Raw genomic sequence first — 27,632 nt, 5'->3', positions numbered from 1 at the left:
TTTGCTTGTCCAAACATAATTTAGAAGTGAAATTGCTGAGTTGGAAGAATTATTTTTAGGATTTGGATATTTATTGCCAAAATTTCCTCCAGAGAGTTTGGACCACTTTATCAGTTCACTGAGTAATCTATCATATACCACTATCAGCAGTATATAAGAGTGTCCATTTTCCATAGCCTAGCTAACATCAGATATTTATATTGTTGTAAATATCTTCCAATTTTATAGGAGAAAAATAGTCCGTTGTTTTATTTTACATTTTTTTTGATTTCTTGTGATTTGAATATGTTTTTATTTGTCTATTGGCAGTTTTTATTTGGCAAATTGTTTCAGAGACATGTAAAATTTTCACATATGAAAATTTGTCATATACTCTCTTTTACATTTCTTGTATAGTGTCAGGCTTGTAAAGCCTAAAATTTACCAGCATTTTCTAATATTTAATGTTTTCTTCCTATATTTAATATCTATCTATCCTACCTAATAAAATAGTAATATGCAAATTGACTGCACCTTCGCTACACCCAAGCCACCCCCACCAGCAAAAGCCACGCCCATCAGCCAATCAGGGCGAGTATGCAAATTACCCAGCAAAGATGGCAGTTAATTTGCATACACTGAGGGAGGGAGGAGTGAAGAATGAAGACAACTTAGAAGGAAGAGGGAGGAAAAGCGGAAAGCAAGGTGGCTGCCAGAGGGAAAGTCCGGGCGGGGCGGGGCAGGGCGGGACGGAGTGGGGCGGGCGGCAGCAGTGCGTGGGTGCAGGTGCCGCGGCCGCAAAGGCGGCGGCAGCGGCAGCACATGCGGCCGCAGTGGCCGCTTGCAGGATTCTTTCTGCAAATGGGCTACTAGTATATATATAAAAGCCTAATATGCAAATTGTCCCCATGGGAGTTCAACTGGGAGACCAATTGCTTGCTATGACGTGAGCTGACCACCAAGGTGTAGTGCAGAACGAAGGAAGGCCCTGGCTGGCATCTGGAAGGCCACAATCGGCCCTGATCGCTGGCCAGGCCTAGGGACCCTACCCGTGCATGAATTTTGTGCACCGGGCCTCTAGTTTTAAATATTTTAAAACCCAATTGAACTGTATTTTAGAGTAAGATGTGAACGCTAGAGCTAGATTTACTTTATTTTATCTAATTAATTAAATTAATAGATAGGATATTTTTAGAACAGCTTTTTTTTTAAAACTTCTGTGCTCCACCTGTTAATTCTTCCTTTTCCTTCCAAACCCCTGGCAACCACAGATCTTTTCATTGTCCCTCTAGTTTTGCCCTTTTGAGACTGTCATATAGTTGGAACCATACAGTGTGTAGCCTTTTAATATTGGATTTTTTTTTCACTGAGGAATATGCATTTAAGGTTTCTCTATGTCTCTTCATGACTTGATAGATCAGTTATTTTTAGTGCTGAACAATATTCCATTGTCTGGATGTACCACAGTTTATTATCCATTCACCTACTGAAGGACTCCTTGGTTGCTTCCAAGTTTTACTAATTATACACTAAAGCTACCATAAATTCCCACGTGCAGGTTTTTGTGTAGACATAAAATTTCAACTCATTTAAGTAAATACTAAGGAGTGTGATTGCTGGATTGTATGAAAAGAGTACGTTTAGTTTTGTAATAAATTGCCAAATTAGTTTCCAAAGTGGCTGTATCATTTTGTATTCCCACCATTGCTCCACATCCTCGTCAGCACTTGGTATTGATCAATGATTTGGATTTTAGTCAAATTAATAGGTGTGTAGTGGCATTTCATTATTGTTTTAATTTGTGACCCCTAATAACATATGATGTTGAGCATCTTTTCATATACTTTCTTTTACCATCTCTCTCTCTCTCTCTCTCTCTCTCTCTCTCTCTCTCTCTCTCTCTCTCTGTGTGTGTGTGTGTGTGTGTGTGTGTGTATATATATATATATATATATATATATATATATATTGTGTGTGAAATGTCTATTCAGGTCTTTCCTCCATCTTTAATGGGTAGTTTGTTTGTTTTTATGTTGAGTTTTATGGGTTCTTTGTATATTTTGAATACCAGACCTTTATTAGATATGTTTTTGCAAACGGTTTTTCTCTACGGCTTCTTTTTATTCTCTTAACAGTGTCTTCTGCAGTGGTATTTCATGTTAGCAAAATAGCTGAGATGACAAGGCACAAAGCTGCAATGCAGAGCACATGGAAGTGGAAATTGGTACAACCACTTCGGAAAACTGGCAAAATATGCCACGGCCAAATATTTTCATATCTGTGAGCCAGGAATTCCACTCCTAGGTACATATCCCACAGAAATGTGTACCTATATGCAGTAAGAACCATGTGGCAGAATCTTTATAGCATCCCTATTGGTAATAGCTTCAAACTGGAAAACTACCCAAATGCCAATCAACAGTAGAGTGGATAAATAAATGCATGTGTTTACATTCACACAATGAAATACTATGCAGCAATCGGAATGAGCACAGTACAACAACATTAGTAATGTTAAGGGGGGATAAATCCACAGAACATTACAATGTACGATTCCATTTATATAAAGGAAATATATATATATATATATTTTTTCTTAAATAGGCAAAAGTATTTGATATTGTTAAACATTCATTTACTCTAAGTGGGGTGTGGTGTCTGGAAGAGGCTCACAGGAGGCTTCTGAAGTAATTCCTTTTCTTAGTGCTGATTATAAGGGTGTGTTCAGCTTGTGAGGATTCATTGAGCTACATACCAATGTTTTGTGCATTTTTCTGTATGTATGAGGCTTGTTACTTCCATAAATTTTCTGTAAAATATGTATGATTTTGTGAATGGACAATTTAAAGAAATGTACCAGGAGAATAATAGGTTTTACAGACATGAGCGCGGTGAATGAGTGAGCAAACGTTGGAGACATTTTCATGATCTAGGTGTGTGTCATTCCACGTACCTTCCTTCTTCTTGGCCAGTGGCACCCCCTCCCACTTTCCACCTCCACCTTCAGTCCTCAGGGCCTGCCCAGCAAGTGTGCTTTTCTGTGAGGTTAAGGTAATCAGGCCCTCAGGCCCAGGCCGCCTTGCTGCTTCCTGGCTCATTTATAGGGTGAAAGTCATTTGAGACACGTGACATCCTTCTCACTAACAAGCGAGGAAACTGAGGCTTGACCAAGATCACAGACCGGTTAGTTACGAAATATGTTCAAATATACCTCAGGCAACTCGACACCCAATGTTCCATGCCAATTTGGAAGGGTTTGAGTAGGAATCCCTAATTTTACCATCTCTGTACATCTCTCCCACTGTAACATCTAAAATCTCCTCCCTTCCCTTGGGGAACCTTTCTCTCTGGTCTCCCTGCAGTGGCCCACCACTAGGAAGCCCCAGAAAGGGGGCTGAGAGGTTGGGGTAGGAGGTGCATGTGAGATGCTGTGCAGCTGCCACACTTGGACCAGGGTCGGCTTGCTGGAGGCCAGCGAGCCCTTTCTAATGCTGCAACCTTATTCCTTCCCCAGGTCCTTCCCACCCACCCCTGCTGCCATGAAGATCGCAGTGATTGGGCAGAGCCTCTTTGGCCAGGAAGTGTATTGCCACCTGAGGAAGGAAGGCTATGAGGTCGTTGGCGTGTTCACTGTCCCAGACAAGAATGGGAAGGCGGACCCCCTGGGTGAGTGGGTGGTCTAGGAGCAGGGGATGGGGGTGAAGAGAAGGCAGGCAGCAGTGGATGGGAGCAGAAGCTCACAGGATCTTGTGGTGGGGCCGTGGGTGTCCCTGGAGACCTCCTCCCCACCTGGTTGTGAGACGGGGCTTCCATCCGGGAGAAGAGCTATGGGAACACTCCGCCTGCTCCCAGCTCAGCTGTCTGGTTACTCCATGTTTCTCTGACCCGAGTCCTCAGGCCCTGAAAGGGATGCCAGGCAGGAGTCACTGTGTCCCCGCCACTGAGCAGGGCTGGCTCACAGAGTGCTAAGCCCCACCCTGGCAGTTTCTGTTCAGGGGGATGGAATAGGGGCTGAGAATTTGCATTTCTAACCAGTTCTCCCGGTGATGCTGATGCCTGTGGCTCTAGGAGGAGCAATTTGAGAATCAGGGGCTGAGCTGGGGGCCTCAGCAACCCAGCAAGATCCTCAGCTCAGATTCACAGACTCTCCAGGGACACTCACGGGTCCTCTCAGGCCTGACAGACAAGGAAGAGGGGGCCAGGCTTAGGAAAGGGGCCTGTGGGGCTGACCAGACACAGGCTTGGTTCATGAGGAAGAGTTGAGTCTCCCCAGACAGCAGTGCAGGCCCCGTTCTTAGAGCTGACCCATGACATAGCCTGAGCCCAGCCCCGGCCACCAGGTGACCATTGACACCAGCTCCTGAGCCTGGACCCAGACTGGGGCTGCTACTTGACCTTACCTCAGATGCCACGCAGAAGTATTCCCTTGGTCACAGTGGGAACAGCTTTTGCAAGCACAGTCCAGTCTGCTCATACTGACCCCACCCTCCTTCAACACCTCTGGATGCCAGGGCACAGAGATGGAGGGGCTAGAAGGTGGGTCAGGTCCAGTCAGGGGCCAGACATCAGGAGCGCTAACAGAGAATCAAGTACAAGCAAGTGTCCGATGGGTGCCAAAGAGGGGCGGGCAAAAGAGAACTTGAAGGTACCGGTATAGGGACTGCAGGAGGCAGCTGCCACCACTAAGGCTAGGGAAAGTCGAGGGAAGAAGTTGTGACTTCTAACACTTGGAATTGGGGGAGCTGTAATTCAGACCCGTGAGGAGGGTGTGCTGGCCATGGGGGCTGGTAACAGGGTCGGAAGAGGGGCACGAGGGCTGGGACCTGGACCTTGGAGTGCTGACACCAGCAAGAGGGGGTTGTGTGCACTGAGGCTAGTTATGCAGATACTGGGAAGAATGCAAAGAATTCAGCTGCTTCTCTGGGTGAAGAAGTGAGGCTGGGGTAATGCTCACAGAGAGGAAGGAGCCCTCCTCCACCCCCCCTCTTCTCCCCTCCTCTCCTCCCCCTCTCCAGCCTGTCAGTGTCCCTGCTGCACCCATATGGCCAGTGCTTTTGTGGTTTGCAGGTCCCAGACCCCTCCCCAGAGAGCAGGGTAGAGAAATAGTAACTTGGTGATGGGCATGATGTGAAGCTTTGGGGAGTGGTATGAAGGCAGAAGGCCAGCCGTTGGGGGTCCGGCAGGAGTCTGGGAGAGGGAGGAGCTCAGATGTCATCTCTCGGTTGTCAGCAGAAGTCAGACCAGATAGAGCAGTCCCTGAAACCTCAGCCTTGGCTAGTGCTGCCCCTCTGCACTGTGGGGTGGAGCCTGGCTGGGCAGTGGGGAAGGCTAAAAGGGACAGGCCTAGAGAGAAGAGGCAGGAGTTACTTTGCTGGGAAGGCAGAGGTGGCCACGTGTGGGTGGGTGCCAAAAGGGACTGGTTTTCCATTCCCTGTCCCACAGGCCTGGAGGCTGAGAAGGATGGAGTGCCAGTGTTTAAGTTCCCCCGCTGGAGGGAGAAAGGACAGGTTCTGCCTGGCGTGTTGGCAAAATACCAGGCTCTGGGTGCTGAGCTCAACGTCCTGCCCTTCTGCAGCCAGTTCATCCCCATGGAGGTCATCAATGCGCCCCGCCATGGCTCCATCATCTACCACCCGAGTCTGCTCCCCCGGCATCGAGGGGCCTCGGCCATCAATTGGTAAGGTGGCAACAGCAGCCCCCTCTGTCTGAATTGACATCCTCCCTTAGCCCAGAACAGGTGCCATGCAGGTGCCTAGCTGTGCTGCCAGATGGCATCCACACACCGGATTGGTTTAAGTGTTATCAATCAGCAAGAACACTCAGGAGAACTGGGGCTAAGCCTTGCTAAGTACTCTGCACTCCCACCGTGAGCTTCAAAGGGGGCAGGCATGTTCCCATCTTGCCTCGGGATCTCAGCAACAGTGTGTCAAGGGGCCTCACCCAGTAGGCTACCAGGACCACCAGCCAGGTGATGTGTCCAGAGGTCTGCTCTACCCTCTACCCACTGCCATCCTCTCAGTGGCACCCCACTTAGAAAGAGCTAAAGATGGGGGATGAGAAGTACTAAGAAGACAATAAATGGGTGATGTGCCTGGTAGGTGGGGTAGTTTAGATGAGTAGTCAGGGTGGGCAGCATCTAAGCTGGGAAGAGAGAGTGGGTTTGCAGTCAGACTGGTCTGGTTGGAATTCTACAGCCACATCTCTGCACTTCTCTGCATCTGTTTCCTTGTCTGTAAAGGGGGCGTGCAATGCCTGTTACACCATTGGGGAAGATTAAGTTACATGAGGCATATGGGGCTTTTACCACAATGCCTGGTTGGTGTCGATAAATAGCATTTTATTTCTCCTTCCCACTCTCACCAGAACAGGCATGGATCCTCCCAGGGATCGAGGGGGTCAAGAGGGTGTGCTGGAGGATGGCAGGGTCCATACAGGCTGCCCCCAAGTCGTCCCTCTCTGTGGTCCTTGCTGCTAGACTCAGGGTTTCATTTTTCTGTTCCCTAGGACCCTCATTCACGGAGATAAAAAAGGGGGGTTTACCATCTTCTGGGCAGATGATGGCCTGGACACCGGGGACCTTCTGCTCCAGAGGGAGTGTGAGATCCTCCCGGACGACACCGTGAACACTCTGTATAACCGCTTCCTCTTCCCTGAAGGCATCAAAGGGATGGTAAGAGCTGGGAGCCGGCCTTGCCACGTGTGCCTGTTTGTCCCAGACACCCTTTCTAGGCCCCGCCTGCCCTGGAGCTGGCTGGGAATTTGTACCCCCAATTCAAGGGTTCCAGAGGGAGAGAGCTCTCATTTCATAGTTTCAAAGAGGCATGATTAGGACATTTAATATACTGTATTAGGCAGGACTCTTGCTTACAACTGGAAGAACCAAACTCAAAAAGCTTTAGCCAAAACGGGGACATTTTAGGCTCATTAAATAGAGAAGACTAAAGGCAGGGATGGTGTCAAGCATGGCTGAATCCAGAGGCGTAAGCCATGTCACTAAGATTCTATTTCTCTCTTTTTCTTCACCCTAAATCTACTTTTCTGTTTGGTTACCTTCATTCTTCGGTTGACTGCCCTCAAGTGGTAGGAAAAAAAGTCACTGGTACCTCAAGGCTTATATCTCTGGGCTCCAGGGGAAGGGAAATCCTCTTTTTCCTAGAAATCATGAATGAAAAATCAGAGAAGACTGATTGGCTGTTTTGGGGGTCATGTGATCACCCTGAGCTAATCACTGACCAGGATGATGTGGTACTCTGATTGGCTAGCCTCAGTCACATGCTTCCTGCTGTGGCCTGTGGGGGAAGGAAGGCTGGTCCAGTTGTAGTCCTGTGGACCGAGTTTCCTCCACAAGAAAACTCAGTGTTACCCGAGGAAGAGACAAGGATGACTGATATCAGAGACACTTATGCTTGGCTCGGCAGGCAGACCCAGTGGGACCTGACTCCAAAGGGGTTGGTGTGTGTGCGGGCCTGCTGGTGGTCCAGTGGGAGAAGGCCAGCCAATGATGGCCAGCATTCCTGCTTCTCACAGATTCCAGTGGCAGGCAGGGGTCAGCCAGGAGGAGTCTCCAGGAGGACAGCATTTGCTGTTTGGAAGTAGCGATGAGCATAACAATGCCGTGAAAGTGCTCACTGCTGCCCAGATGTCAGCAGCCTGGCGTGCAGCCACCTTTGACTTTTCACGTGTGTAGAACTAGATGCCTCTTTGTATTCTCTCCCATGCAAAGTAAACTTGCTGCAGATTTTGTATGAGAGACAGAGAAAGGGGTTACTTGCACATTTCACAGGAAACCATTAAAAATGTCCTTTAAGGCTGCGCTGTCCAATAGGACAGCCACTGGTCACACGCGGCTATTAAATTAACTTAAATGAATTCTAATTAAAAATTGAGTTCCCCAGTCTCACTAGCTACATGTCAAGTGCTTAGGAACGGCGCATGGCCAATGACCCCTGTGTTGGACAGTACAGGCGTAGAACGTGTGCATTGCCACAGAGCACTGCACTGGGCAGTCCTGCTTTAGACATTTCTGACACTCCCATCACTTCTCAGTCTCGCTGTGTCTGGGGCTCTCCCACAGCCCCTTCCTCACAATGAGCTCAGGCTTCTTGGCTACCCTTCCCCCTACCCTGATTTCTTCTCCCACAATCTTCCTCGTCTCTTGAACAGAGAAACTACTTCCTGCTTAATCTCAGACCTCCAAAACCATCGCGAGGCTCATGACCCATCCTCCTTACCAGGCAGGGAAGGTTTCAGATAAAAACATGGAAATGTGTGTGTGTGTTCTATGTAATCTTCCAAAACCTTGTGTAGTGGAGAGGGCGGAGTTTAGTGCCCATTGTACAGATTGGAATTGGATTCAAACGAGCTCCATCTCTTCATACAGGAGATATTTCTTGGATCCTGTGGTGTGCCAGGCATGTGTGATTCGTGTGGGGCAGGGTCCAGACTCAGTGAGGACCCAGGGGACGGGAGTAAGGGGAAGGTCCTAATACTGGGAATGCTGACCAACCCGGTCTCCCCAGGTGCAGGCTGTGAGACTGATTGCCGAGGGCAGAGCCCCCAGAGTCCCTCAGCCTGAGGAAGGAGCCACCTACGAGGGCATTCAGAAGAAGGAAACAGCCAAGGTGAGTGCCAAGACTCTGCCCACCCTGAAGCCAGGCTATGCTCAGACTGGGGTGAGGAGGGCATCCGGGGAAGCGGGGGTTCTGGCTGCCCAGCCAGATTGTAATGGTTTAAGGCCAGAAGAGAGGGCTGCCCAGGCTGGGGAAGCGTGAGCTAAGCTGTGGACGGGGAAGGCATGCGCACCCAGACAGGCAGGGGTCTGGGTCCTTTCTGGGTTTTTCTCCGTTTCTCTTTAGGAAGAATGGGCAGGCAGGATCCCCAGGGAGAAGTGTGTGTGTGTGTGTGTGTGTGTGTGTGTGTGTGTGTGTGTGTGTGTGTGTAAAATCAGCTGTCGTGCTGGCAGTCTTTAAGATGAGGACGAGAGATAATTCAGTTCCTCAAAGCTGTCACAGTAATGGAGTCGGTGGGCTGTATCTCTGCTCCTCTGTTCAGGGCTTCTGGGGTGCTATATGGGGATCCATGTGAGTCCTGTAGGCCAGGAGGAGCTGTGGGCGGCAGGGCACTATGGGATGGGCCTGCACTTTGTGCCGGGTACTCTGTAAGGCGTTGGCCATCTTAATCATGGAACAGTATCTCCCCCAAACCATTAGTTTATGTTTACTCAACCTGCGAAAGTCTGAGGGTTAGAGAGCACCTGGAGCATGGGTACCAGGGAGACACCCACCCAGCTCAGGAACTCAGACTAGTGTCTGAGAAGAAGCCGGACTCCCCACTCTCTTCCCCGGGCTTCACCTACTGCCAAGGGCCCACAGGCTGGAGGGGAGGGCATAGGTGTTGCCCAGATGGTCAGCAAGTGGAGAGAGACCTGCTAAGCAGCCGCGTCCTGCCCCACAGATCAACTGGGAGCAGCCAGCAGAGGCCATTCATAACTGGATCCGTGGGAACGACAAGGTGCCGGGCGCCTGGACAGAGGCTTGTGGGCAGGTGTGTTCATGCGTGACTGGGATTGAGCTAGATGCACTGGTGTGCCCCACTGACTGCAGAACTGGTTGGCAAACAGCCACTGCCCTGAACTCCAACCCCACCCGAGTGCCCCCAGCCACTTCAGCCCCTCCCCCAGGACCATGGGACCTACCTGCCATCCGGTGGCTAAAGGATCAAGGCCTCCAGGCCCTGCAGCAAACCTGAGGTTGAGCTGTGTTGGTTGTAAAGTATTTTGACTCTCACCCCTGGGCTCGTAGAGACCCCAGGCCCACCTCTGACTTGGACTTAGCCCCAGGGGGAGAGGCAGCATGCTTAGGCCAGAGGCTGGGCAGGGGACAAGTCAGATGGTGCTTACAGGCTCTCTTGAGGGGTCAGGGTCTGGCAAGACTATAAGCAGGGACTTTGCATCCCATGGAGGGCAGTCCTGTCCTCCACAAAGTCCCAGACTGTCCTAACCCCTCATCATTGACCAAGCACCCAGACTGTGTCCGGGAGTGCCCCTGCTACCCTCACCACCACGGCACCCCTTTCAAAGTGACCAGTGCATGGTGGCATCCCCAGGGCCGGCGTCCTCACTGTGGTGTCTTGAGCAGATGTCCTCCCAATGTCTGTCTCCCTGAGATCTGAGGCTGGGGCCAATACCAAAGGTCTTAGGGGCACATCGGGCTCAAGGGCTCCAGAGGCCGCTGAGGCCTTGCTTGTGCCCCTTGAGGCAGAGTCCCAGGCCCACAGAGCACTGTCCCCCGCCCCCACGTCATCTCCCTAGCCCTGCTCAGCCCTACCCAGCCCTGCCTAGGCTGCCAGCAGTGGGGACCTCTTCTCATTCGCTGCCTTCTGGCTCTCCTGTCCTGTTTCCAAACAGAAGCTGACGTTTTTCAACTCCACGCTGAACACTGCAGGCCTGGTGCCCGAGGGAGAAGCTTTGCCCATCCCAGGAGCCCACCGGCCGGGGGTGGTCACCAAAGCGGGACTGATCCTCTTCGGGAATGATGACAGAATGGTAACAGTGCTGCTGTGGGTCACATGTCCCTTGAGACTTCAAGGCCACACTGACTTCTGCCCAGGGGTTCTGGCCCTGCAGTAGACTCCAGGCTGCTCTGGAGAGAATAAGATGGCAGGCTCTAGGAGTCCATGTGTGCCCCTGACCACTCGGTCTGCCCACTTCCTGTTCCAGGAAGGCTGGCCTTTTGCTCTTTTGGACCAGGTGCCCTCCCCAGAGCTGGGTGTCCTGTGAGAGTGTCAGAATCAGGGGGAAGCCCTCTGCAGGGAGTCCTGAACTTGGGGCCTCATATTAGTGCTGCAGAGTATCCAAGCACCACTGGCGTGGTCATTAAAGCACCGTGCCTCAGTTTCCTTCTCTTTGAAGAGCCCTGGAGTCATGCCAGGCATATAGCATGCTCCAATTTGTATTAGCAGACTCTGTAGCTCAGAAACAGCTAACATTATGGAGCACTTTCTGTGTGCTGGGCACAGCTTTAAAACAATTTCCATGTATTAAATTTAATTCTCCCAACAACCCTATGAGATATGTATTAATATTATACCCATTTTACAGAGGAGGAAACTGAAACACAGAGATTTTTTTTTTTTAAACAAACCTAGTTTGTGGCAGAACTGGGATTCAAACCCTAAAATTCTGGCTCTGAGGCCCACCAGTTGGCCATGGTTCTCTATTAGTGCTCACTCCGTGCATTGATGAGCAGGTCAGGACCTTAAGATACCAGGGGCAGGGAAGAAAGAGGACAGGCAAGGGACTGTGAACACGTTAGGGAATTTCAACAAACCCTGGATGCTGACCCTTGGCTGCATTGGTGTGTGTGTACAGGCCAATTTATCACGGCTGATAAATGCGGTTGGAAGACCAGATCTGTCTTGGATCACATTCCCTAGAAGCAGTTCCTGAGGTGGGAAATCTCGTGCACATGATTGCTGGACCATTTGGGGGAGCAGGCTAGGATAGAGGGTTCTGGAGCAGTCCAGCCTTAATCAGGACAGGCTCTGCAGTGTGACTTACATCAGCTGATCATGTCCCAGCATCCTCACATTACTCGGTTCTCTATTTCTGCACCCCCGAGTTAGGGTGGGGGTCAAAGATACATAGCCCCTGGCCTCTCTGTGCAGGGCCATGCTTATCTGCCAACATAGAGGAGGACACGGGTACAGAAGTAGGCCACTAACTGCCCATGCTTGTAGCAGGGCCCTCTATGGGGGAAGGGTACCAGCTCCGTCCCCTGAGATATCCACAGTACAGCAGAGCAAAGGGGCAGCCTTGGTGGATACCCTTGTTTGAACCATCTCTTGGGACTTTCCAGCTGGACATGGCTGGGCTTTAGCTCACAGAAAGCTCCAGAACATATTCAAAAGGCAGCAAGCTAGGGGTCAGACATGGGACTTGGCACCAGATCTATTAGGGCCATGTGTGATATATGCCATTCTTACAGACCTCTTATCAAACAGAGATGTCCTTCTCTACCCAACAGTACATCTGCTCCTCTTCCTACCTCAGTATGCCCTCTGTCCCCCAGAGGGACATATATGACCTTCACCAGATGTTCTCATGGGGCTTAGGGTGCTGGGGGATTTGGTGATGAATTGTTTTCTCAGTTGGTTTTCAAAGTAGTGCTGGAATTATCTTATCTAATGCACGGGCATCGGTTTTATAGAAATAATAAAGCCATTACACATAAGAGAATGAGAGCATGGTGGGGTGGGTGACAGGGAGAGCTGAGCATGAGCTTCAGTTTCCTCTGTGTCCTTACACAGCAGCCTCCCCACTCTGAACACCTCCTCATGCATCTGAGACCCCCTCTGCCTTTCTTGCGGTGAGGGCCGGAGAGGAAGCACAGCGCTCTCTGCAGACTTGCTCTCTTCCCTGCATCAGGGCAACCACAGGCCCTGTACAACCCTTTCTTGTGCAGCTGCTGGTGAAGAACATCCAGCTGGAGGATGGCAAGATGATGCCGGCCTCACACTTCTTCAGGGCAGAAGACAGCAGCACCCTCGAGCTGACGGAGGCAGAACTGGCCACCATGGAGGCTGTGCGGGTGAGACCACTTCAGGGCTACTGTCTGGTTGGGCAGGTCCTGCACTGCGCATATGTTTTGTGACTCACAATCCCGGGAGTCAGGCTCTCCGCACTCTCTGTGGATGTGCTGGCCCCAGGCACAGTGTTGGTTCTATCCTGTCTTGGGGTTTTCTATGTCCACTTGCCCCTTTTTCCTCTACCTCTGGAAGCCTGAGATTTGGTCAGTTGTCTATGACTCTTCTAGGGACTCATTGTCAACAGTGGACAAATGAAACAGAAGCTCCTGGAATAGTGAGTCAGGTGCCAAGCCCAAGGTGTACCCTGGGGTTAGAGGGCTAGCTGGACAAACAGGCCCTCTGGAGCTTACAATTGAGTGGCATTATGTGTTTACTAGAGGCCCAATGCATGAAGATTTGTGCAAGAATGGGCCTTACTTCCCCTGGCTGCTGGCACCGCCTTCGCTCCGGCCCAGAGCCAACTTTCTGCCTTCTCACGCTGCCCAGAGGCCCAGAGTGGCTGGGGCGGTGCAGAATGCCTCTGGCTGCTCAGCACCTGAGTATGCAAATTAACCCGCCATCTTTGTTGGGTTAATTTGCATGCTCACTCCTGATTGGCTGGTGGGCGTCATGAAGGTATGGTCAATTTGCATCTTACTCTTTTATTATTGTAGATAGATGTCAGCAGCCACATGGGTGGGTGTGGATGTTGATGACAAGTACAGACCAGCGGGATTTATCAAGGGAGAGACAGGAGAACACCAAGAACTTCCTTATTCGAAAGCTGAACATTTGAATGTCTGTTTAAAAAAAAAGAAAAGAAAAGCATATTCATTCAAAAAATATTCTTGGACAATAAAAAATATATTAAAAAATATTCTTGGAGCAATTGCTCTGGCCCCAGCCCTATGTCCACTCTGGGGTTAGAGGGCCAGCTGGACAAACTGGCCCTCTGGAGCTTACAAATGAGTGGCATTCAGAGTGGCATGAGATTATGTGTTAATAGAGCTGGACTTGAGTCAAAAGCTGCTACAGCTGAGTCCATCTGTGAAATGGAAAGAATAAACCCCACCTCCGTGGCTGTTGAGTGGTTGGAGGAGAGAATGCGTATAAAAAAGGTCAATTTAGTAGCATCTATTAGGATCTATAAAAATGTTGGCAAAGAGCCTAACAGTCATCAAAAAACAACAGGTACTTCTAGAGTGTGTACACATGTAGAGTTCTAAACACTTCAAGGGGTGGTCAGGCCAGGACCTTCAGGCTCCTTGAAGCAGCTGTACCTTGGAATAGACAGAGAGCCAAGCCTGATACCATGCACACATCAGGGGCTGCTGTCACCCAGCTGACACCTGCTCCCAGCTCCCCTGTGTTCTCACCATGCCTGTTCTTCAGAGTGCCTGGAAACGGATTCTCCCCAATGTCCTGGAGGTAGAAGACTCCACCGATTTCTTCAAGTCGGGGGCCGCATCAGTGGATGTGGTGAGGTAAGGCCAGGAGTGGGGGGGGGGGGGGGGCGGGGTCCCATCCCATTTGTCTGAGGCTGTGCCATTCATCAGCCCAAAATGTAATGGTGGGAAACCACCACCATTTGTTATACTCATGATTATAGAGGTCAGTGATCCAGAAAGGGCCCGTGAGTGCAGGCCTGGCAGGCCACCCTGAATGGCTACAGGTCAGTGGACTGGCAGGAGCTAGGACAGCTGAGTAGGGATGTACTGCTGCTAGCTGGCTTCTCACCACCATGCCTGGCACCTGGGCCAGGAAGGCTGGCAGCTGCTTTGCTGGCACCACTGACCAGGCACCTGCATGTGGTGGCTTGGGGACTTGGACTTTTCATGGTGCTGAGAGCGAGAGTGCCAGCAAACAGTGCAGGTGTGGTAGCACCTTTCGTCACCCAGCCTGGAAAGTCTCCCCATCGAGTCACTGCTCCTGACTTGATTGGTCTCAGCAGTCACAAGCCTATTCAGACTCAGGGGCAGGGGCAGGGGCAGGGGTCTGAGACCTACCCCTTCAATGGGAAGAGAATCAGCTAATGTATGACTGTTTTTAAAACTGCCACAAGCTTCAATACCCCCAGTTGAAGCCAAAGTGTGCAGAAAGTGGGGGCTGGGGGAGGACAGGCAGGTTGGGCCTAAGCAAATGAATCTAACCTCACAAGTGTTCCCATCAGATGTATGTTGCGGGTAAAGGAATCATGATTTCAATATTTTAAAAATTGAGGTATAAGTTTATGTACAGCGAAATGCACAGATCTTTAAGACAGTAGTTTGGTAGACTTTGGTTTAACTTGTGTAACCCACACACGCTATATAATATATAACCTATAGATGATGTGATATCTTTCATATACAACATAAGTTATATCTTGATCAAGATAGACACCAGCTCACCCCAGGAGGTTCCCTCCTCCTCTTTTCCAGTCAGTAGCCCCATGGCCCATAGACAATCTTTCACCAGAGATTAGTTTACCTATTCTTCAACTTCCTATGAATTGTCCTGCCTTTCATTTAACAGTGTATAAAAAGAAGGTTCAGGATTAAAAAGAAAAAGAGCCCGGCCAGTGTGGCTCAGTGATTGAGCATCAACTCATCAACCAAGAGTTCACCAATTCGATTCCCAGTCAGGGCACATGCCCAGGTTGTGGGCTTGTTCCCTAAAATCGATAAAAAACATATTTAAAAATAAAAAAGGGAGAGAAGGATGTGGAATACACTAAAACATCTTTGCTTATAACAATAGTAATTAATTTATTCAGTTTGGTTTAAGCAAAAAAGCCAAAAAAAAAAAAAAAAAAAAAAGAAAGGAAGAAAAGAAAGTTCAAAAGTCTATAGCAGCTTTCTTTAGGCATAGTTGACTACTCCAAAGAGTCAAATTATGTCATGAACTTGTCACCATCTGTTGCTTCATTTTGGGGCAGGAATTTTCTTCATAGTGACAAGATGGCTGCACAGTAGCTTTGGCCTCATTTCTTGCCTTTACACCTTTCCCACTGAAAAGGGGATTGCTCCTCCAGCAGTTTTCACATAAGTCCTTGACTGGAATTTACTGTCCCTGGTGGAGTCATGAACCAATCACTGGCCAGGGGGAGGCATGATGTATTTGCCAACTTTTACTACCCTCCTCCTCTTCTGTCTCCCCTGGATACTGCAAATGTTCACTTGACTCCAGAGTTCCAAAACATCTAATTCAGACAGTTCTACCATTTCAATAGTTATGTAGGTAGAGGGATGAATTTTTGGAGTTTCCCGCTTTATCATCTTTAGTCTTTACGTAGGCTTTTATTTATCTTACAAGTGAAATGGAAAGTATATGTTTGAATTTTAAGCAACTGCTTTACAGAGTGGTTTCCAAAGTACCATTTTACAATCTTACTAGCAGTGTATGAGAACTCAGTTGGTAAGGTCAGGCTTTATAATTTTAGACATTCTAATGAGTATGCAGCCATATCTTGTGGTTTTAATTTGCACTTTCCTAGTGATACTGAGGATCTTTTCATATGTCATCCATATTTCTTCTTTGGTGAAACATCTGATCAATCTTCTGACCATTTTTACTTAGGCTGTTTTTTTCTTAGTGTTGAGTTTTGAGAATTTGTAAAATATCCTGAATAAAAGCCCTTTATCAGATATATGATTTGGAAATATTTTCTCTCAATCTGTGGCTTGTTTTTTAATCTCTAACAGTATCTTTTGAAGATTATTATTAATAGTTGGGTTATATCATTTACTCATCACAGAGTGGTAGCAGAGCTTTTATTATTCCCATATTACAGGTGAAGAAACTCAGACTCAGAAGAGTTTGTCACTTGCCCAAGGTCATAAATTAGTAAGTGGTGGAGCCAGAACTTGAAAACAGGACCTTCTGAGTCCATGGACTGGGATCTTAACCCCAATTCTAGGCTAACACTCATGCTGTGGCTGCTGGGATGAGGGTCTGTTCATAAATGTCTTTGGCACCACCACCGCTGCTGCTGGAATAACGCAGGACTGCCACGCCTCTTCCCATGCTCCCACTTTCAAAATCTCCTTTCCTTCAGGCTGGTGGAGGAAGTGAAAGAGCTGTGCGATGGTGTGGAATTGGAAAATGAAGATGTTTACATGGCAACCACCTTCAAGGACTTCATCCAGCTGTTAGTGAGAAAGCTGCGAGGGGATGACAAAGAGAGCGAGTGCATTGTTGACTACGTGAGTTCTGGGCTTCCCCACATGGGCATGACCCTATAGACCCCTCAGGCATCTACTACTATGGATCCAAAAGAACTCATGGGGGTAACCTAGATGTACAGAAAGGCAGGGCCCCCCCAAGTGCCCACCTTTCAGTGTCCCAAGCTCTCCCTGGCACTCTGGAGAACCTGAGGATGCCAGGGCAGTAGGGCAAACTCAACAGAGGAAATTGCTGTCTAAGACTCAGTATGTAGGCTAAGTTCTGAGTCCCAAGACACGAGACTAGGATAATAGAAAGAGGCCTTTACCGAGAATTTCTCTCCCTCTTTCTCCTTTGTTGGTTTTTCCAGCTTCATCTCTACTGTGCTCACAGCCCCTCCTAGATTACCTGCCTCAACTCTGGTGCCCCTGGCTGGCCCTAGCCCCTGGTTCTGGCACGACCTTCTCCTCCATTTGTCACTGAAATTTAGTGAGGGCAGTGGCTTCCTGCGGTTGCTGATGTCTGGGTTGATTAATGGCTTCTCAGCTCTTCCATCACCTGTGTTACCAATTCTCTGCATTAAATTATTTTTGTTGAAATGCCAGGAAAAAAAGAAAGCAAGAGAGAAAGGAATTGGGAGTGTTTTCCCAATAAGGAAACAAATGTTGCTATACATTTAACTTGTATTATGGAAGAGTGCTGAAGTAATTGCAAGTCTGTTTCTTAGAGAAACTATTTATTTATCCTTTAATCCTCACCCAGGGATGTGTTTTTTAATTTTTTTTAGAGAGAGGAAGGGAGAAAGAGAGAGAGACATATCGATCAGTTGCCTTCCATGCGTGCGAAGAAATGTGGATCAAATCCACAACCTTTTTGGTGTACAGGATAATGCTCCAAGCAACTGAGCCACCCAGCTAGGATATTTCTTAAAGACACTCTTGAAAATTATCTCTAGCTTATCTTGGTACAAACTCCCACAACAAGTAGCTTTGGGGTAGTTTGTTTGGCTGGTAGTTTGAAACAAAAGCTGATGAAGAAAACATGGGTGGTCAGGATGGACCTCAGGTTGGCTATAGCTTTGTGAACGAATAACTGATGAACAGGTTTCCCAGACGCTCCTGCATTCAGCATGGAATTGCAGGTATGTGGATAAGTGAGTGGTGGGGCTGGTGTCATGTCTGGTGGCTTACAAGGGCCTGTCCACCTACTTCCTATGTGTGAAGGCCAAGCAAACAGCCTGAGGTTACACAGTAGGTAAGTATCAGGGCTAGGACTTCAACCTAGGCAGTCTGGCCTCAGTCCATTCTATTCATTTCTTCTTACCACTCAGATCCTCAGACTTCTCACATAATAGACCCCTTGTGTGTGTGCACACACACACACACACATGCGTGCCAATGGTTGTCTATCCATCTGTGTTTCCCGTGTCTCCAGGTGGGTTTGTGCCAGCCAATGATGCCCATTTGTGAAGAATCCACACTACAGCTAAAGCCTGTGAAACCTTTCTTTCCAGGTGGAAAAGGTAGTGAACAAGCTGACCCTCCGAATGCCCCACCAGCTCTTCATTGGGGGCACATTTGTGGATGCTGAGGGTGCCAAGACCTATGAGACCATCAACCCGACAGATGGAAGTGTGAGTGCAGGCCCAGCACCTTCTTTTTCCTCCCTCCCTCTGCTCCCCATGGTCTGCTTGCCCATCTACTCCCCTATCTGACGCTGGGGTGGGGGGCGGTCCTGGCCCAGGGGACCTCTGCTTGGACACAAAAGGGCTGCAGTCCATCGCCAGTCCTTTCTACAGGAATGACATAGAGGGAGGTGTAGTGTGGAAGGGTTGGTGGGGGCTTGGGGCAGGACTCTAAAGGGCCTGCTCTAGAAACTGGAATAAATTTCAAACCATTCCCTCCCCTCCACACTTCAACAGTTATCCCAGCATGGCCCTACCTTCTCGAATATTTGTACCCTAATGTCTGGAAATTTGTCCTTGAATTCTATGTTTGTCAGGATTCTTGACTATGGCCCTCTTACATCATGACCCATGTACACACACATTCTCACACATGTACATACTTGGGACAGCACTTACTCTTACAGGTATCTACCGAACGTTTTCTATCCTGCCCCATCTTACTAGTACAGTATCGCTCCAGTCCCTGCAGAAAATAGGGGATCATTGGAGGGAAGTTTAAAGAAAGTGCTTTACAAAGAGACGGACAAGGTGTGGGGACACAGACAAAGGGTACAGTGCCCTCGGCAAAAGCATGGAGTGCTGTTAGCACCTCAAAGCCTGTTTTGGGAGTCTTGGGATGGAGGCTGTGTGGACAGGGCTGCCCAGCAGGCGCTCTCTGTAGTGACCAGCAAGGAAGCCTTGGCCTTAGCCCTCCAGCCCCTCTCTTCCACCTGCACCCAGGCCTGTGCTGTGGACCATGTGGGTACCCTTAGGGCATGCAATGCAGAGAGGGGACAGGTCTAGTCACCCCCAATGTCTAGCCTATTCCACATAAAAAATAAACCTTTTGCCTGGGACTCACTAAATGAATGGATCTATGCTCTCGGTTTGAAAATGCTCAGCCTTAGTCAGCAGCCCAAGTCTGTTGCCCTGTGTTGGCTCAGTGAGAAGGTTATGAGAAGGTCCCTGGTATGTAGAAACACAAATAGACCTTCCCCAGGCCTCATCTTACTCTGGCTGCACCCTCCCCGTGCCCTTCCATTGGTAGAATTTCTTCTCTGAGTGCACCCAGGTGGCGGGGGAGCAGGCAGGCGTGTCTGTGTCCACTGAGCCCAAGGAAGGCTTCAGAGTTCTGCTCCACCACAGGTTATCTGCCAGGTGGCCCTGGCCCAGGCCAGCGATGTTGACAAGGCAGTGGCTGCTGCAAAAGATGCTTTTGAGAACGGATTGTGGGGGAAGATCAGTGCCCGGGACCGGGGCCGGCTCCTGTACAGGTGAGAGCCACATACCCACCTGTCAGCTCCCACCACCTTCAGCTCAGGGCAGCTCCGGTCCTGTCAAGAAGAACTAGGGTTTCCAGACAGGTCCCCGAGGCCCGAGGCACATAAAAGGCTACTCAGAGGAAGTGACGTGAGAGGCAAGAGGGATTTTACAAGTGACCTCAGGGGAAAGAGTAGAGGGGACAGTGTGAGCAAAGATGAGGGGACAGTGTGAGCAAAGATGAGGAGGTGCAAAAGTGAGGGAGTGCTTCAAATGGGAACCACAAACTGGCAAAGCTAACAGCTGGTTCTGGGCAGACCCAGATAGACAGGGTGCTCACCTGGATCAGCACAGAGGCCGACCAGGGCAGGGACGGGCTCATCCTCACCACCACCACCCCCCCCCCTATTTTTTAAAGTCAGGGTGTCAATGGCCCTCCCTCCTTAGCTCCAATCAGAAATCTTAGAGAAGGACTTGGGGTAGCTCTGGCTTGTGACCACAGGATGGAATGAGGCCTGGAAGAGAGGAGCTGCTCCCCTAGAACCAGGTGGTCTGAGTGGGGGTGGAGCAGTCACCCCGAAGGAAGTGGGGTGATGTTTCCAGCAGAAACGGGGGTGCTGGACAGACGAACTTAGCAATATCCAAAAGCCTGGTGAGCCGGTTTCAGGAACCTGGCTTTGATGCTCTGGGTTCGGGGAAGCCCTCAGGCACGGAGCCTGGTGATGATGCAGTCAGTGCTGGTCATCTGGCGGGAAAGGCCCCACCCTGGCCACGCTGTCGGAATGCCTTTTGTTTCTATTCCAGAGGTCAGACATGCCAAGGCAGCCCCGCAGCAGGGAAGCAGAGCGAGGGGCTTGCATGGCTTGCAAAATGGAATGGATATGGTGGGGCTGGGGCCAGGTGAGGGCTATGGAGGCGGGGCATGCCCAGCATGCCTTCACTTTAGTTTCAAGGCTTCTTGGAGCACCCCTCCACTTCAGGAAGCCATTGGCTAATGACCTAGAGCCTCTGAAGGTCAGCCAGAGCTATGAACGTGCATGCCTGGGCTGGTGGCGGTGAGCTGCTGGCCCGGGAATAGGGACCCTGTGGTAGACGGTGCTAGCCCAGAAGAAAGTGCCTTTCTCTGGAGATGCTCTCCTTCCATCTCCATGTGATGACCCCACCGACAACAAAGATAGGGAGGAAGTGGTGCCAGGCACCGCTGTAAGTGGAGACTCCACCTGGATGGACAGACATGTCAAGGCCTGAGCATTCCTGGTGAACTGCTCCCTGCCCCATGCAGCCTTCTAGTCCCCAGGGAGGAGGCATGCCCATTGCGTGCCCATTGCTGCCCTGGGATTTCCCTGAGAAATGGCTGCAGAGCACCCCTGGTTCAATGAGGGAAGTAGGACTACCATGGTTTTTATGGAATATGGAATACGTTATAGGAATAAGACGATGCAATTGTGGGAGCAGCTGGGAAGACAGATCCAGAGGGGAGAGTTAGAGAAAGTCACTAGTCAGCTCCCCAGAACCCCAGGGAGATAAGACAGAACCTCCCTGGGAATCTGGGGAGCCAGTCATACCTATACCTACCTGCCAGAGCGGGATCATGATGATCTGGTGGTGTCAGGACAGGGTTGGAGCTGTATCCTGAGTGTTATGGGCAGCCATTGGGAGGACTGGAGGCATAGGCAGGAGGACTGGACCAGGCCTGGGGGTGTTAGGGCCTTGCCAGTGGCTGTAGGCAGAAGAGAGCAGAGTGGGAACAGGTCAGCAGGCTTTGATCCTGGGCTGGTACTTCCCAATGTGCAAGACTGAGGGAGGCTCTAGATTGGTGGTCTCCACCTTTCTCCGTCCACCCTACCTCCTGGGTACCTACGACCCTCACATCAGGAAGGGGCACCATTCTAACTCCTAGGCTGCCCACAGCAGCAAACCCACCAGAACCGTGGGAGAACAACTGGATATTGGAGTGTTCAGACTCCAGGAGGACTGTGTAGACATGCCTTCCCTTGCATCTCTCCCATCATCCCTCCCTCTCCAGCCCTGGAGATGCCAGTCTTGGGAGCATCCTCCACTGGATTAGCTGGTGCTGGGAGCCAGATAGGCTTTCCCCTGGTGGAGGCCGCCCGAGACAGAGAGGGTGGCCTTCTGGGATGGTGGCCTCCTTGTTGGAGGCAGGCAGCCTCCTCTGAAGGATCAAGTGTGAGGATTACTATAAAGTAGTCAATCCACTGATATTTCGGGGAGGAAGCAAGGGAGAGAGGAACAGAGAGCAGGACAGAGGACATCATCTTCACATTCATCCAGCGAAGTAAATGTTACTGTTCCATCTCACAGATGAGGAAGCTGAGGTCAGCGCATCTGAGTGTGCAGGGCAGGGCTCCTGACTCCTTGAAGAACAGCCCTGAAAAAGCAGGCCAGGTTGTGCCAGGCCTGAGCCCATCTCCCTCCCTTCCTCCATGCCTTGGCCAGGTTGGCAGACCTCATGGAGCAGCATCAGGAGGAGCTGGCCACCATTGAGGCTCTGGATGCAGGCGCTGTCTACACCCTGGCCCTGAAGACCCATGTGGGCATGTCCATCCAGACCTTCCGCTACTTTGCTGGCTGGTGTGACAAGATCCAGGTGGGGCCTAGGCTCCTTCCCACTGCAGGAGAGCTCACACGGGCAGGCCCGGCCCGGCAGGGAAGGCCGAGGGCAGCACATTACTCTGGATGTTGTAGAACAGCGTTATACATAATCGGGGAGGTTTGAGTCTCCTACCCCTCTGGGTAGTGGGGGGTGTCAGGACACAGACAAAACCTTGCTCTTCCCTGGGCCCCAGGGGCAGGCTGGCTGCCCAAGGTGAAGGGAAGAGAAACTGGGCTGGCACTTCCCACTGACAACCCCCCCACCATGCTTTTCCAGGGCTCCACCATCCCCATCAACCAGGCCAGACCCAACAGAAACCTGACCTTGACCAGGAAGGAGCCCATCGGGTAAGTCCCAGCACAGGGTGGAGAGTGGCCACACCCCAGGTGCTTTTCACGCAACACAACGTGTGGGGCACTGATACCGTCTTCTGTTTATATATTTATCAAACGTCTATTTATTTGCCAACTACTATGTGCCAGACGTTTCAGGGGCTGGAGGTAAAACAATGATAAAAACTGATGAAAATTTCTATTCTCGGGATAAAAACAGCTTCCACCTCCATGTGCCTGTTCTGTGCCCGGCACTATTTTAACTGCTTTAAAACATAATTTTATGTAATCCCCACAAAAACCCTGTATCAGTCAGGGTCATGGAGGAAAACAGAGAGTACACTCTAAAAAATGCATGTGAAAACAATATAATAATTAATGTGCTTTAAAATGAGGGACGCTCACGCAGCCCAAGGAACAGAAATACTGATGGAGAATGAGGCAAGAGCAGAGACAAGTGCTCAGTGGAAGGAAAAATAAAAGTACCCAGTCATCATAGACAAGACTAGGGACTGGGGAAATGATTCAAACCCAGCAGGAGGGGGCCCCGTGTCACCATCAGATGGCCCAAAGGCCCAGGATGAGGAGGCTGTGGAAGCAGGAAAACCCCTCCGTTAGCCCACAGGGAGGGGTGAGGCTGCGGGGAGGTGGCATGGACTACAAGGCAGGGGTTCCCCAGACCAGGCCAAGCAGCTGAAGCTATGGGGAGAAGAGGAGAATTGCCTACCTGGTGCTGAGAAAGAGAAAAGGCCAGCTCTTTCCGATGTTCAGAAAATACTGGAAAACTTAGGAGCCCATCTCGATGCTTCCCCTAGCGTCTTCCGGTGGCTCCCAGTGCGCCTAAAATGAAATCAAACTCCTGACTTTGGCTGCCTGCTTGATGGGGCCTGGTGCCCTTGATCCCATCCCCTCACTGGGCTCAGCCATGATGGCCTCCTTATGGACCCTGGACCCTTTACGCCCATGCTGCTCTCTGGGTATTCACATACCCTCCTCCTTCCCCCCTCCAATTCCTGGTCACTTAGGCGTCTCTCCTGGTGACCTCCTCTCCAAGTGTAGTCTGCAATCTCATTTTGTTCTCTGCAAGGTACACATCCCCCATCTGCTGCTGCTGCTCTCCCAGGGGACATACTGAGCACTCCAAAAATGTCTGCATCCAGAGTAGAGGTGGCTCCAACTAACATGCACCAACCAGCTCCCCTGGCCAGTGCCCCAGGAGTCACCCACTGCAGTGCCCAGGAAGTGAAGCACAGCAGGGTAGTGGCTGGGAGGTGCAGGCCTCCGCACTGGGGGAGCCAAGACCATGAGGCTTCCGTAAAGAAAGGCCACGGGAATAGAAGAGGCACAGAGGCGAATGAAAGAGTGTTCTCGCGGCAGCTTAGCCAAGGATGGAGTCATCTTGTCCTGTGTCCCACGCCCCCGCTGGTTTTGACCCCATGCCAGGCTCGCTCTGCAGACCCAGCCCAGGGGCCGCAGCCTTTCCCCTATATTGACAAGGTTGGGGGTTTGCTCAAGCCACATAACAAGCTGGGAGGCTCACACAACACATATGTGTTGTCTTAGCATTTTGGAGGTGGAAGTCCCAGATCAAGGTGTCTATCAGGGCTGGTTCCTTCTAAGGCCATGAGGGAGAGTCTGCCCAGGCCTCTCCCCTAGATTGTGGTAATTTCCGGCGATCTTTGGTGTTGCCTGACTCCGTCTTCATGTTCGCGCGGAGTTCTCCGTGTGTCTGTCTTTTCACACGGCGTGCTCCTCAGAAGGACAGCAATCATATTGGGTTAGGCGTCCACCCTACTTCAGCAAGACCTGATCTTAACTAAAGACACCTGCCACCACCTCATTTCCAAATGAGGCCACGTCCTGAGATTCCAGAACTGGGACTTCAACAGATGAATTTTGGAGGGCGCACAATCCAGCCCATGACAGTGGGACTTATTTCTCTGGCATCTTCCCTGTTGTGGAGACCCCACAGCCCAGCCCCCTCCCTTTCTATGGTGACCTCACCACTTCCCTGGGAACACTCACGCTGGCCCTTCTACCTGCCTTGTCCCTTTGGGTTTTCTGGGTGTACATGGTGTGGGAAAGTGGCTTTCCTAAGCCCTCAGTATGCCCCATCACTCCCAGGATGGCATGGGGGCCCCTAAGCCTGCCTCCTCGCCCACTCAGCCCCCACCTTGCTCCCACTCTGCCCGCCCCCACACCCTGTGGCTTCTCACCGCCCTCTCCCACTGCTTGGATTCAGCTAAGCGGTACTCCTTGGGGAGCGTCCTCTGATGGTGATGGTAGTCATGGAGATGATGATGGTGACGATGAAAACAGTCGCATAGTCAGTGTGGTGCTCTACAGTCAGTGTGGTGCTGTAGGTGCTCGGCCTACAGGGGAGGAGTAAGGGGAGGGCCACATGCCTGCTGGGACCACAAGTTTCATCAGCAGGTCCCGCAGCACAGCGGGGTGGCCTCCCCTCTGCCCTGCCAGAGGCTTTCTCCTCCACCGAGAGGTGGTGCAACGCTGGGCTCCAGGGCTTAATGCAAAGCTTCTCAGGCTTCCCAGGCTGACTCCATGTTTCTCATCTTCATGGGACTGACCCTGGCCTCATATCAGGGAGAACCCTCTCCCACATCCTCCTGGCCCACTCTTGTGACCCTGGACCCTGTCCCACACCCCTCCAGCCTGCCTGGGCCCTCTCTCAGGCCCTGCTAGCTGCCAGGTCCTTACCCAAGCCTGCCTGCTGTCACTCCCCCCATTGCCTGGTGCCACGCCCTACCGAACTGCAGCAGTAGACTGGTCTCATGGCTCCGAGCAGAAACCGTTCAGTGTCCCATGCCGTCATGTCCTGGGAAGAGGGCCTCCAGCAGGACCTTTGGTGCCATATCAGGAAGCCTGGCCCTGGAGCAGACAGCAGGCCTGGGAGAGAGGAGGACGTGGAAGGTCTGCGGTGGGCACCCAGCTGAGTGGAGAGGTGAAGGCCTTCTTCTTTTGTGCGGCAGGGTCTGTGGCATTATCATCCCCTGGAACTACCCCCTGATGATGCTCTCCTGGAAGACGGCCGCCTGCCTGGCTGCTGGGAACACAGTGGTGATCAAGCCTACCCAGGTGGGTATGGGCAGGGCCTGAGGGCCGCACAGGTTCTGGGGAAGCACCTGTAAGGGAGGAGCCAGATGGTCCCTTCGCCCTTTGCCCACCCCAGTCCTGGTTTCTCCTCAAGGAAGGAAGGGCACTGCTGACGGGAGCTGGCCTGCTGTGGCCCCAGAACTGCGTCACTAGCCTGGTCTCATAGCTCCGATCAGAAACGTTCAGTGTCCCGTGCCATCGTGCCCTGGGAAGACGGGCTCCACCAGACTGGATACACTGCCCGCCAGGGCCTGCAAAGTCAGACGGGAGCTGCCTCCAGCAGGACCTTTGGTGCCATGTCAGGAAGCCTGGCCCTGGAGTGGATAGCAGGCCTGGAGTGGAGAGAGGAGGAAGCTGGAAGGGCCAGTGCCAGCCATTGCAGACTTCGAGTTCTTTCAGCCCTGGGGCGGCTGTGTCAGGATAACCCTGGGGCGGCTGTGTCAGGATAACCCTGGGGCGGCTGTGTCAGGAAAACTGTGCTTGTGTTTGCAGCTGCCTGGTGAGTGGAGCCAGGTATTTCTCCACAGACATAAGAATTCTGGATCGGGGAAGCAGAAACCCTGCTTGGTGCCCCATGCTCTGAGACAGCCTGCAGTGGTCTCACAGCCTGCAGTGGTCTCTCAGCCTGCAGTAGTCTCTCAGCCTGCAGTGGTCTCTCAGCCTGCAGTGGTCTATTAGAGAGCTGGTGCAGTGGTCTCCCTGCCTGCAGTGGTCTATTAGAGAGCTGGTGCAGTGGTCTCTCAGCCTGCAGTGGTCTCACAGCCTGCAGTGGTCTATTAGAGAGCAGGTGCCGTGGTCTCACAGCCTGCAGTGGTCTATTAGAGAGCTGGTGCCGTGGTCTCACAGCCTGCAGTGGTCTCACAGCCTGCAGTGGTCTCTCAGCCTGCAGTGGTCTATTAGAGAGCTGGTGCAGTGGTCTCACAGCCTGCAGTGGTCTCACAGCCTGCAGTGGTCTATTAGAGAGCTGGTGCTGTGGTCTCTCAGCCTGCAGTGGTCTCACAGCCTGCAGTGGTCTATTAGAAGCTGGTGCCGTGGTCTCACAGCCTGCAGTGGTCTATTAGAAGCTGGTGCTGTGGTCTCTCAGCCTGCAGTGGTCTCACAGCCTGCAGTGGTCTATTAGAGAGCTGGTGCAGTGGTCTCCCTGCCTGCAGTGGTCTATTAGAGAGCTGGTACAGTGGTCTCTCAGCCTGCAGTGGTCTATTAGAGAGCAGGTGCCGTGGTCTCACAGCCTGCAGTGGTCTATTAGAGAGCTGGTGCCGTGGTCTCACAGCCTGCAGTGGTCTCACAGCCTGCAGTGGTCTATTAGAGAGCAGATGCCGTGGTCTCACAGCCTGCAGTGGTCTCACAGCCTGCAATGGTCTATTAGAGAGCTGGTGCTGTGGTCTCTCAGCCTGCAGTGGTCTCACAGCCTGCAGTGGTCTATTAGAAGCTGGTGCCGTGGTCTCACAGCCTGCAGTGGTCTATTAGAAGCTGGTGCTGTGGTCTCTCAGCCTGCAGTAGTCTCTCAGCCTGCAGTGGTCTCTCAGCCTGCAGTGGTCTATTAGAGAGCTGGTGCAGTGGTCTCCCTGCCTGCAGTGGTCTATTAGAGAGCTGGTGCAGTGGTCTCTCAGCCTGCAGTGGTCTCACAGCCTGCAGTGGTCTCACAGCCTGCAGTGGTCTATTAGAGAGCAGGTGCCGTGGTCTCACAGCCTGCAGTGGTCTATTAGAGAGCTGGTGCCGTGGTCTCACAGCCTGCAGTGGTCTCACAGCCTGCAGTGGTCTCTCAGCCTGCAGTGGTCTATTAGAGAGCTGGTGCAGTGGTCTCACAGCCTGCAGTGGTCTCACAGCCTGCAGTGGTCTATTAGAGAGCTGGTGCTGTGGTCTCTCAGCCTGCAGTGGTCTCACAGCCTGCAGTGGTCTATTAGAGAGCTGGTGCAGTGGTCTCACAGCCTGTAGTGGTCTATTAGAAGCTGGTGCTGTGGTC

At 51.2% G+C, this 27,632-nt stretch overlaps 1 protein-coding gene across 1 annotated transcript in view; it reads left to right on the top strand.

Moving 5' to 3' along the window:
• Window positions 1-3,498: 3,498 nt before the first annotated feature.
• The window catches only part of ALDH1L1 (aldehyde dehydrogenase 1 family member L1), a 40,938-nt gene continuing 16,804 nt past the window's right edge, over window positions 3,499-27,632 (top strand). Inside the window, exons 1-14 of the mRNA XM_079785322.1 lie at window positions 3,499-3,645; window positions 5,422-5,656; window positions 6,484-6,649; window positions 8,499-8,600; window positions 9,433-9,522; window positions 10,385-10,522; window positions 12,441-12,566; window positions 13,936-14,027; window positions 16,580-16,727; window positions 18,200-18,319; window positions 19,499-19,626; window positions 22,070-22,220; window positions 22,503-22,573; window positions 25,546-25,651. Of these exons, the coding sequence (XP_079641448.1) occupies window positions 3,519-3,645; window positions 5,422-5,656; window positions 6,484-6,649; window positions 8,499-8,600; window positions 9,433-9,522; window positions 10,385-10,522; window positions 12,441-12,566; window positions 13,936-14,027; window positions 16,580-16,727; window positions 18,200-18,319; window positions 19,499-19,626; window positions 22,070-22,220; window positions 22,503-22,573; window positions 25,546-25,651 (1,800 nt within the window). The 5' untranslated portion in view covers window positions 3,499-3,518. The remainder of the gene's footprint in view (window positions 3,646-5,421; window positions 5,657-6,483; window positions 6,650-8,498; window positions 8,601-9,432; window positions 9,523-10,384; window positions 10,523-12,440; window positions 12,567-13,935; window positions 14,028-16,579; window positions 16,728-18,199; window positions 18,320-19,498; window positions 19,627-22,069; window positions 22,221-22,502; window positions 22,574-25,545; window positions 25,652-27,632) is intronic.

This window comes from Cnephaeus nilssonii (genome assembly GCF_951640355.1).
Source record: "Cnephaeus nilssonii genome assembly, chromosome: 11".
Lineage (NCBI taxonomy): Eukaryota > Metazoa > Chordata > Mammalia > Chiroptera > Vespertilionidae > Cnephaeus > Cnephaeus nilssonii.
Note: the sequence above shows the minus strand (reverse complement) of the source record. Positions and strands in the feature narration are given on the sequence as shown.